This window comes from Gorilla gorilla, chromosome 5 (genome assembly GCF_029281585.2).
Source record: "Gorilla gorilla gorilla isolate KB3781 chromosome 5, NHGRI_mGorGor1-v2.1_pri, whole genome shotgun sequence".
NCBI lineage: Eukaryota > Metazoa > Chordata > Mammalia > Primates > Hominidae > Gorilla > Gorilla gorilla.
Window position 1 is genome coordinate 184,678,198 of NC_073229.2, and position 11,364 is coordinate 184,689,561.

At 42.4% G+C, this 11,364-nt stretch overlaps 1 protein-coding gene across 1 annotated transcript in view; it reads left to right on the plus strand.

The window, feature by feature from the left end:
- SLC22A3 (solute carrier family 22 member 3) overlaps positions 1–9,906 on the plus strand; it is a 103,134-nt gene extending 93,228 nt beyond the window's left edge. The window contains exons 8-11 of the mRNA XM_019029930.4: positions 1,005–1,113; positions 1,875–1,987; positions 5,960–6,059; positions 9,268–9,906. Of these exons, the coding sequence (XP_018885475.1) occupies positions 1,005–1,113; positions 1,875–1,987; positions 5,960–6,059; positions 9,268–9,328 (383 nt within the window). The 3' untranslated portion in view covers positions 9,329–9,906. The remainder of the gene's footprint in view (positions 1–1,004; positions 1,114–1,874; positions 1,988–5,959; positions 6,060–9,267) is intronic.
- The last annotated feature ends 1,458 nt before the right edge of the window (positions 9,907–11,364 follow it).

Below are 11,364 nucleotides of genomic sequence, written 5' to 3' on the forward strand. Positions count from 1 at the left end.
TTAGTGCTAAATGAACATATGTGTTGGATATAAAGGGAAAATGAAAGGCACATGAACCCTGGACATGCTTCTTTTTGCTTTGGAGAGCAGATATGGTCTTGTTCATGCAGACATATGTCCTCAATACCAAATCCCCTAGGAAAGGATGACATCAATTGCACAACTTCTAGGAAAGCTGGAGCAGTGACTTTTTAGAGTAAAAATGGTTAACTCCTCTGCCCTTAAAACATAAAAGAAAGAAAATATTTAATATAGAATGTTTGGCATTTCCCACTAGTTAGTAGGGAGGAAAGGAAAATTTCTTCATACAACCAGAGCAGTCCTAAAACAGTTCATTTTAAAATGGACGAGCCAATTAGCATTGATGAATGTGGCTCCTTCTAGATTGTACTACTTATTGAAGGAAGTAGTACAATGGGGGATGAAGAAGACAATGAGTGACATTTGCCTTAGTGGTAACACACAGAATAGATGCCCCCTTCCAAAGATCCTGGTCCTCAAAGCTTGCTCCACTCTAGAAACCAAGGTCAGCTCACGTGAGGAGCTCCCTAGGTGTGCTGGGAATGGCTATTCCTTGTGTCACCACCGCAAGGTATGCACAGAAAGGACAGCTGGGCACCAGCTGTGGGAACGTGGTGGCTCAAAGGCATGACTGGAAACTACCTCCTGGACAAAAAGCCAGTGTGCTCCGGCTGTCTAGGAGGTCATTGCCTGGAACAATGTTCCAATGTAGTGGCTGCTCATGCTCAACAAATGGTTCTTGAATTGTACTTCCTATAATCCAACCTGCTCAGAAAGGCATATAGCACTCTAAAATATTAGCTATCATCTAGTTTCATTGTTGTTGAAATTTGGTTACATTATTAGAAAGTTCTATCATTTGTGCTTAAAATTGGCAAAGACTTCAGACTGGAGGCCACTAAGCAAATACTTTTTGTTGTTCTGTAAAATGTTAATGAAATCAGACCCCTAACTCCTCCCTTTCAAACTTTCTGTGTTTTCAGGAATAGCATGGTTGAGGACCACAGTGGCTACATTGGGAAGACTAGGGATAACCATGGCCTTTGAAATTGTTTATTTGGTAAATTCAGAATTGTACCCAACAACATTACGGTAATTCTAACAAACGTTATAGTTTCTCCTGAGTAACTCTGTAGACCAGCGTTTTAAGTTGATTTAGTTAAAAACTATGAAGTTGTTTCCTTAGCTCAGTGATATATTAGCCTGGGCTGAATCCAGCCAGTAAAGAAGATATGCTTTGAGTTATCACTGCTTTCTGCATTGCTGCCTGCTGCATTTTGTGATAAAAGTATTTCTCATATTAATATCTTCACACACTGTTATGGTTTTGAGGAAAGGCCCTTAATTTGAAACCAGAAGACCTCTAGGTGCCCTTGCTTAGACTGTGGGTTAAATCTGTATCCATCAGCATCACCTGCTGCAAGACTATGGCCTCTCTTTGACTGCATTACATGCACTGCAGTGGTGAGCAGCTGGTTATGAAGGACAAAATGAAACAGTGTGCACGGATTAGTGCAAATCGACCTCCTCTGCTGGGGAAGCATTCCCTGGGCACACTTCTCCCTCAGATGAGGAAACCAAAGTAGCGCAAAGTGACCCAGAGCAGGCAGGGCAGTGTGTTGCTGATGGATAACACCCTCCACCCACGCTGGAGACTTCCTCACTAGCCTTACTGTGAAACGTGCAGAATGGAAATGTTTTGCTTAGTGTTCATGAGAGTAGTCGTTTTCAAAGTTAGAAAATGCAAAGTATCTTCACACTTCCTTTGGTTTTTTAATATGTCTGAATATGTTGATTATCTTGAAGTCACTTGTTGAAATAGTTTTCACTTAAAATTACTTTTCATTCCACAGAAATTTCGGAGTTTCGCTCTGTTCAGGTCTGTGTGATTTTGGGGGAATCATAGCCCCGTTTCTGCTCTTTCGGCTAGCAGCCGTGTGGCTAGAACTACCTCTGATCATCTTTGGTAAGAACTCATTTGCTATTCTAAAGAGCCTTCATCTACATTCTTTGTATTAAAAGAGACCTATAATAATTATTAGGTTCAATAATGATGATAGTCATTTATCTTATTATAATAACTATTTCATTGATAATTATGATATTAATTTCATCTTATTATAATAACTATTTCAGTTTTGAGAGCCAATTCAGTTATAATAAATGGTTTTAATTTACTTTATATTAAAGGGTGCTGATAAATAATGTTCAATTAGCATTCTTTGGGTTCTGAGTTAAATGCTATGAAACTCTTATGGTATTGGAGAACATAACCAATAATTTTCAGGGGACTAAATTAAACATTCAATACGTTTAAAAATGAGGGCCAGGTGCAGTGGCTCACACCTGTAAGACCAAAATGGGAGGACTGCTTGGGCCTAGGAGTTCAAGACCAGCTTGGGCAACATAGCAAGACTGCCTCGACAAAAATTAAAAAATTAGCTAGGCGTGGTGATCCATGGGTGCCTGTAGTCCAAGCTACTCAGGATGCTGAGGCAGGAGGATCAAGGCTGCAGTGAGCTATGGTCATGCCATTGCACTCCAGCCTGGGCAACAGAGTAAGAAACTATCTCTAAAATAAATAAATAATAAAAAATAACAAAAATAAGCCTAATATCTAATTGTATTTCTGGTGTTCTCTCTCTATTGATATCATATCTTCATTGGCTTGATGCTAAAAATCCATGCGGAGGGAGCAGGGGACGCAGTATCCCGGGCACACATTCCATCACCTCCTCCAGGTCCCTCGAGTGCACCCCTCCTCCTACCTCCACCTTCCATAGGACTTGTGAAGGGACAGAATCATAGTCTAGGAGGGACCTTGGGGAATTCAGTGTCCCACTTCTCCAGGGATGCTCCAACTGTCCTGCCTGGGTTTCACACACTTCCTCTGTGCCCTCTTCTGCAGTAAAGGATATGGGTTGGCCCCTTTCTCACACAACCGTTTCTCTATCTCCACTTCCTTACTTCTGGTAGAGAATGTTTTTCATTTATTGTTCAGCAGTTGAAATTTGAATGAAAATACTGAGCCCATGAGGACAGACCTTCTGCTTCATGCAAAAGTCCTTTGACAGTGTGAGGGACAAAGAGTCAGCTTCTACCACTTGACACCAGTGACCTCAGTACAGGATCACCTCAAATTATTGTATGGGATTTGGTCATCAAGCTGAGTGTTAATTCTGTGGTCAGCATGAAAAAGCAGAAAGTGCTACTGTCCAGCAAAGACAGAGTAGTCCAGGAGACAGGACACATGACCTTCAGGACTGCAGCCCACAGCCCAGTGGCAGGCAGGCGGGGCCTGAGACTGCGAGGGGAGACAGCCGAATTTCTAAAAACTCAGCGACAACAGAATGTGATAACTGCTGAGACCCTGAAAGCAGAGGCTCCTATGAGAATAGGTCACAGGAGCCCTTGACCCCTGAGTGGAAGGGAGCAGGCCAGGGAGGAAGGAAGCAATGTCTAGGCCAAGAGGGGCTGGCTGTGCTCCAGGCAGTGGAAAGTTCAAAGCAAGAGGATGCCGCATCCTCAAGCACCTGGTGCTAGAGGATGGAGTGCAGTTGTGAGCTGGGCCTGAAGAGAGGCGGTGCCAGGGCAGGGCAGGGGCTGGATCTGGAAGGGCCTCAAGGACATGCCAAGGCTTTGCTCTTTATACACACAGCAGTGGAAAGTGACTGGGCAGTTTCACCCTGAGGTGGACAGAGCTGGTCTTGCATTGTAGAAACACAGATATGCAAGTGGGTTGGAAGGACCCCCCAGCATCGTCCCTCTGATGGTAGATATGCAAGTGGGTTGGAGGGACGATGTTGGGGGTGACAATTCAAGGATGTCATCATCAGGAGATCACAGTGGCTTCTTCTAATAAAGGGATGGCAATGGGAATGGAGAGGGTGGACAGATTGAGTAAATATCTTAGAAGCCAGCTGGGCAAGATGGGATCACTGATGGGCACAGGGAGAAAGCATGGTGACCTGAGAAGCCCAGGTGCCTGGGGAGACGCAGGTGGCACAGGCACTGTAGCAGCAAGGCTGGGGGTCTGCAGGGTGATGGGGCTCTGTGTCCGCTGTGCATAATTTGAGGCACCTGGAAGAGTTCAAGTGGAAATAGAAACCAGCAGGCTCAACACCGCTGAGCTCAGGAGGGAAGAGTGGCCTTGGGATGAAGAGCTGGAAGCCACCGGGCAGTAGAGAATGGTTGAAGCTGAGGGAGTGGCCCAAGCCCCCCAGAAAATCAGGACAAAGCAAGAGGAAAGCAGGAGGCCTAGGACAGAGACCTGAGGGGTGGCAGAGTGACAGACCTAGGCAGAAGGAGAGGAGGTGGCCAAGGAAGTGGAAACCAAGTGAGAAGCCCGAGGCAGGAAGGCACGAGACCAGGTCCACCCTAAGGACTGAAAGTAGCACATGTGGATCTGGTGGCCAGCAAGAGGCAGAAGGAACCTGACTGGAGCAGAGCCAGGGAGAATATAGGCTGAGTCCGGAGGAGGGCAGGCAGAGGCAGGACCTGGAGCATGGTCCTATGCTGGTGCTGGCACCTCCCACTCACCAGGGCCAACTGCTACCATATTAGTTCGTTTGCCACTGCTATAAATAACTGCCCAAGACTGGGTAATTTATAAAGAAAAGAGGTTTAATTGACTCACAGTTTCACATGGCTGGGGAAGCCTCAGGAAACTTACAATCATGGTGGAAGGGGAAGCAGGCACGTCCTACATGGTGGCAGATGAGAGACGAGCAAGGAAAATTACCACTTATAAATCCATCAGATCTCATGATAACTTACTCACTATCACGAGAACAGCATGGGGGAACCTCCCCAACGATCCAGTCACCTCCCACCAGGTCCCTCCCTCAACATGTGGGGATTACAATTCGAGATGAGATTTGGGTGGATAGACAGAGCCAAACCATATCAGCTACATTTTCAAGAATTTTGTAAGCCAGTCCTCAAGCACAGATATCATCAAAAAGTAAAGAATATGAAATATATGAGAAATAGAGGCAATAAATGCCCAACACTCATCAGTCCCTAATTCAGCTACTACATCTTCAGTATTACCTGTGCTCCTGAGATTGTGTCTGCTGCATCTTTATGGTGGAAGCCCCATTGATGGTGCTCCTGCATCGCTTCCCAGTGGCCCAGTCAGGGATATTGTGTCAGTAGCCTGAAGGGCCCACAGTGGGAGCATTTACACCATGCACATTGGCAGATGCTGCCAATCAGGGCTTGATTGCCCAAAGAGAGTTGTTAGGCATTTACCAGCACACCACTAGGCTACAAAGAGGTGGAGAAGATAGGGGAGGGTGGCTTTTCAAGAAGTTTGGCTCTAAAGAGCAGAAAAAGAAAGGATGGTAATGGAAGGATGAGGTGAGATTGAGAGAAGGCTGGTCAAACAACAAAGATCTGAATGTGTTTGAAAGCTTCTCCCAATAGGTTGAAGATACTGGAGGAAGGGTTGATCCCTACAGTGAGGAGCCCAAAGAGACAGGCCTAGGAGAAGGCTGGTCCCAGAGTAGACACCAGGACAAGCTTTCCACTGTAAGGTAACAGGAGGAATCGGAGGGAGAGGAGCAGGTAAGAGAGAGTGTCAGTGAGCGGGCGCAGAGGGGACTCCCCTCCAGCACTTCTGTTTCCCTGTGATGCAGGAGAGGAGGCCTTGGGTGTTGGATCCTAAGAAGGAACTCAGTCAATCACTGTGAGATGTGTGAGTGAACACATGGCTGCCAGGTATACAGGGGCCATGGTGCTACTCAGGGTTTGAGGAAGGGAGAGAACCTTTGAAGCTGTGGTAAGGGAGAGCTGGGGCATTGATCTGGGATGCAGAGGTTGCTGTGGTTGAGAGCTACTCCAGTGAGCAACATGGTGGCTTCAGAGTGAGCAGGCCCATGGGAGAGGGCCCAGCTGTGTCTTGCTGGAGCGGTAACACCTTTCCCCTATTCCATAGGTGTCCTGGCATCCATCTGTGGTGGCCTTGTGATGCTTTTGCCTGAAACCAAGGGTATTGCCTTGCCAGAGACAGTGGATGATGTAGAAAAACTTGGCAGGTACTGTACAAAATTCAGTGCACCCTAAATAAAAGCAATATTTAAAACCACGGGGGAAAGAATGACGTTGAGAAAATTGAATATCCACAGGGAAGAAAATAAGAATAAATCCTCATCTCATATCGTAAGCAAAAAATTCAAAGTAGATACAAAAGGTTAACATAAAAAAACCCTCCAGAGCTAGATAAGAGTATGCATTGTTTTTTTTAATGTGGTTGTGAAGAGAGAAGCATTTTCATGTAAGGTGCTAAGACTCAGAAGTGATCTAAAGGCAGGAACTGCTGATGTGGGAAAGTGGAAATCTCTGGGACATACAGCAGCAGGGGATTAACAGTGTGGCTTACTCTACAGAGTGAGGATGCATCAGGTCTGTCTAGATGGAATGGCATAGGCAGGTTTTCAAGACTGACTACAAAGTGAAATGTCACTGAACAACATGTTATAGTATTTATAAAAAACTAAAACCAAAGGTGTTTTCTCTCTGCAGCTGGATAGGAAGACAGATGACACACAGATGATAGATAATAGGTAGATGATAGATAATAGGTAGATGGATGATAGATAGATATAATAGATGATAATCATAGATAGATAAGTGATAGTAGATAAATGATAAATAATAGATGATAGATGATAGATAGATAGATACAGATAGATAGATAAATAGACAGGTAGATGATAGGTAATGTCTGGATAGATAGGTGGATAGATAAATAGATAATAGATGACAGATAGATAATAAACATTAGTAGGAAGATAGAGAAAAGATAGAGAGATTGAGTTTTGGAGGGGGGTGTTTAAATAGGGTATAAGTAAAACTAATACCCAGCCAATATATTAACGTGAGGAGTAATGTCAAGAAAAATTCACATTACACAAATTCTTTCTAATTGTTTGAAATTTTTTCATTAAAACATAGAGATATGAATATGAGAATGTATAGTACAAGATGTAAAATAATAATATGTGCCCTCTGTGGACACAAATGGGCTGGGAAGAGGGGTAAGGAAGGGAGGACCATCACTTTCTTGCCAGAGACTTCCGTACTGTTTGATTTTCTTTAAAAATTAGAACACGTAGTCTTGTGTTGCTTGTGTAGTTTTAAAAAATGATGTAACATCTAATTTAACAACTAAAAAGCAATCTTAATAATGACTTAGGAATTAAGAACATGGAGCTCTAAATATTTTTAATATATAAAAAATCCTGAGGAACAGCTTTCTTCCCTTTGATTCTATTCCACTGACTGCCTTCTGTTTACACAATGAGAGTGATGCTTTCATTCTTTATCCCCAAACAAATCGGGATCAGATTTGCAAACTCATCAGGAAAAAATGGAAGAAAAGGGAGTCCTCTGAAATCAAGACTTTTCTACTGCTTCAGTAACATTAAAAATAAACAGCTAGGAGAGGTTTTTTTTGTTTTTGTTTTTGTTTTTGTTTGTTTTTGGCTTGGGGAGTGTGGGTGGAAGGGGGTTGTCTAAATGGTGTGCAAGGAAAATCAATACCCAACTAACATATAAACATGAAGGATTATACCAGCAAAAATTTAAGGTACCCAGATTCTTTCTAATTTTTTTCTGTTTATAATTTTTCATAATGAAAAGTTGGGTACATTAATTAATTATACCTAGTCTCTATACCTGAAAAAAATCTAGTAGAAGTATGGTGTACAGTGCTACAATTTAAGCACATTAATTGTGATCCATGATTATTTACTCTACAAAAATTACTTAGTGCTAAATTACTAAAACTTGCTAGTATTTCCCTTTTAAAATCACACTGGATTATTTTATCATTTCTGCTGGTTTTTGTTCATGTTAACAGCTCATTTCCAAATATATGTTAATTCAGTAGAAGTTCATAAAGAACTTAAATGCTATAATGCTAACAAACCCCTGTAGCAGAGGAACCAGCCCCCAATATTTCAGCATAGGTTCTATTTTCCATAAGTGTTGGCCAGCTGAGAAATAAAAAGAGTACAAAGAGAGGAATTTTACAGCTGGGCCGCTGGGGGTGACATCACATATCGGTAGGACCGTGATGCCCACCTGAGCCTTAAAGCCAGCAAGTTTTTATTAAGGGTTTCAAAAGGTGAGGGGGTGTAAGAACAGGGAGTAGGTACAAAGATCACATGCTTCAAAGGGCAAAAAGGAGAACAAAGATCACAAGGCAAAGGGCAAAAACAAACATCACAAGACAAAGTGCAAAAGCAGAATGACTGAAAAGGGTCTATGTTCAGCGGTGCATGTATTGTCTTGCTAAACATCTTAAACAACAGAAAACAGGGTTCTAGAGCAGAGAACTGGTCTGACCTCAAATTTACCAGGGCGGGATTTCCCAATCCTAGTAAGCCTGAGGGTACTGCAGGAGACCAGGGTGTATTTCAGTCCTTATCTCAACCGCATAAGGCAGACTCTCCCAGAGCGGCTGTTTATAGACCTCCCCCTAGGAATGCATTCCTTTCCCAGGGTCTTAATTATTAATATTCCTTGCTAGGAAAAGACTTCAGCGATATCTTCCCTACTTGCACATCCGTTTATAGGCTCTCTGCAAGAAGAAAAATATGGCTGTATTCTGCCCAACCCCACAGGTAGTCAGACCTTATGGTTGTCTTCTCTTGTTCCCTGAAAATCGCTGTTACTCTGTTCTGTTTCAAGGTGCACTGATTTCATATTGTTCAAACACACATGTTTTATAATCAATTTGTACAGTTAACACAGTAGTGGTCCTGAGTGACATACATCCTCAGCTTACAAAGATAACAGGATTAAGAGATTAAAGTAAGAGAGGCATAAGAAATTATAAAAGTATTAATTTTGGGAACTGATAAATGTCCATATTAAAATGAAATCTTCACAATTTATGTTCAGAGATTGAAGTAAAGACAGGCATAAGAAATTATAAAAGTATTAATTTGGCGAACTGATAAATGTCCATATCAAAATGAAATCTTCACAATTTATACTCCTCTGCTGTGGCTCCAGCTGGTCCCTCCATTCAGGGTCCCTGACTTCCTGCAACACCCCTGTCTAAGGTCTGAACACAGACAAAAAATGAGCCTGGAGACAGATATTGTTGTTACCTTAGAGCTGGGTTTTCATGAATGTATTTGATCAAAACCAGCTATACTATTAAATAATAACAGAACACCCTCTTCTAACTAGTTACATAATCTTTCCTAAAGACTTTCTCCTTTGTTTTTTCAGTCCACATTCCTGTAAATGTGGCAGGAATAAGAAAACCCCAGTTTCCCGCTCTCACCTTTGAGGCCCCCGACAAAGACAGAAAGAAGGAGCTATCCAGGAGCTGATCCTCCTTGCAAAGCTGTGCCTTGCAGAGACGCACGTGTGCATTTCAGCTACATCATGCCGCGCTGTTGTAATACTGTATAAAGACCTCAATCTATCCAGAGTATTTTTATATAATGTTGGATGAGTTAGGATTTGTAATGCTGTTGAAGTTTCTGGGAACACATAATATGTAGCCAGTTTAACAAAGAACCTGTCAGGTGCACAGCCCTTCCTGGGTTTTTTTGTTGTGTTCCCTGTGGTCTCTGACCCATTAGGCTAAAGAGAGACAAGGGAAGCCCCCGACCTGATTCTTATGACAGCTCCATCAAGAATGTGGGATGTGCCGACCAAGGATTTGAGAAAGTTGTACAGAAATGTGTTCATCAAATCTGATCAGTCAAGGGACTAAGCCCCTAGCTGACCATTCTGAAGATTGCACGGAGGATGAACATTTGGGAATCCTGTTAATGAGAAGGCTGAATCACAGGCACCTGGGCCACAGGGTGTGAGCATTCATGTTCTCTGCTCACCTTGGTTTCTGCACACTTTCGCAATGTGAACAGGTCAGGAGTCCCTCCCGTCCACCTCCTCTGTAACATCTGAGGTTCCAGGCATGGTTTAGGCCCTGTTCCAGCAATAAGAACCAATCTGCTGTACAATCTGAGGACTTGGCTCTGTTATTTACAAAATGATGCTGTGGTTCTGAGATTATTTGGGACATTTTTGGCTCTCCTTTAGTGGACACCTAGAGCCACAGATTCCCTTCTTTACTAAACAAATCCCATGGATTCTGATTTCTGGGTCTTAGGATTTTAAAAGTGAAGGGATATTTTTCTTATATTTGTGAGTTCAGTTCCGATGGTGCCCATGGTCAAAAGCGAAAAACATGGACAATTCCTGTTCATTCTTGGCACTTTGACATGTCTTGGGGAAAAGCTTACATTTTAATTTAAAAGAAAGATCAATTATATCCATGCTTAACAGGATCAGCAGGAGCTTTATAAATGACTTTACAGAGACTAATAAGGGATTTGATCTTCCTTTTTTGTTATCAAGGCTTTTGAAATGTGGAACTTGTGTGTTCTGCTTTGTATGTTATATTCAATATCTTTTCAGATGCAGTCTATATTTTATGCTGAGTTTTAAAAATGAAATACTTTATGCGAACAGGCAAAATTGGTACCAAAGGGAAACATTAACCATGAGGAAGAGCATTTTTCTAAGGAGAACAGGTGACAATATACACATGTGCGGTAATTGTAAAATGAGCATCTTAATCTTTAAAACACATCAGAATTGAATACGAATAATCTATTTGTCGATGAAATAAACACAACTCTTTGAGGGTTTGAGACTACCTTCACCCTTTATTCACAGTCACTTGCAGTTTTGCTTTTCTCTGCATTTCTCTGCTGTAAGATGACTGTTGTATTGTTGAATTGTATTTTGAGTGGATATTTTTGTTTGGTAACAATTAAAATTTTAAATCGTAAAAAATGTACATTTGCCCTTTCTCTTCCTTCTAAACATGTGTCTCTCCCACAGGTCATTCTCCTGTGACGTGTGTACTGCAGAGTGTTTCAAAACCGGGCAGGCAATTAGCAATGGGAAATAAGTGGTCCACCTTCAATATTTGCTTGTTGTTCATTTACATGCTCTTGGCACCAATCCTAGACTCACATGTGCCCCAGAATAACATTCAGACTCTCAGATGGTCTTGTGTTACACATCCATGGACCGGTTCACTCCATCATATACAGCTCTCTGCTCCGTGTCCCCTGGGCTCAAGTCAAGCAGTCAGTGACAGATTTTATTCCCAATAACAGAATCGGTTTGCATGACTCCCCATACATGTTGCAGCTTTGAAAACATTCATCTCAGAGTTAGGTATAAAGACAGTAAAAATGTGTGTCAAGCCCTCGTTAGCTGATGAGGTAAATGCATGGACAACTTCCTAGGACTTCTCGGCTCTGCTCTCTGTGACCTTGCAGCCTGCTCAGGTCTTTGTGCTCT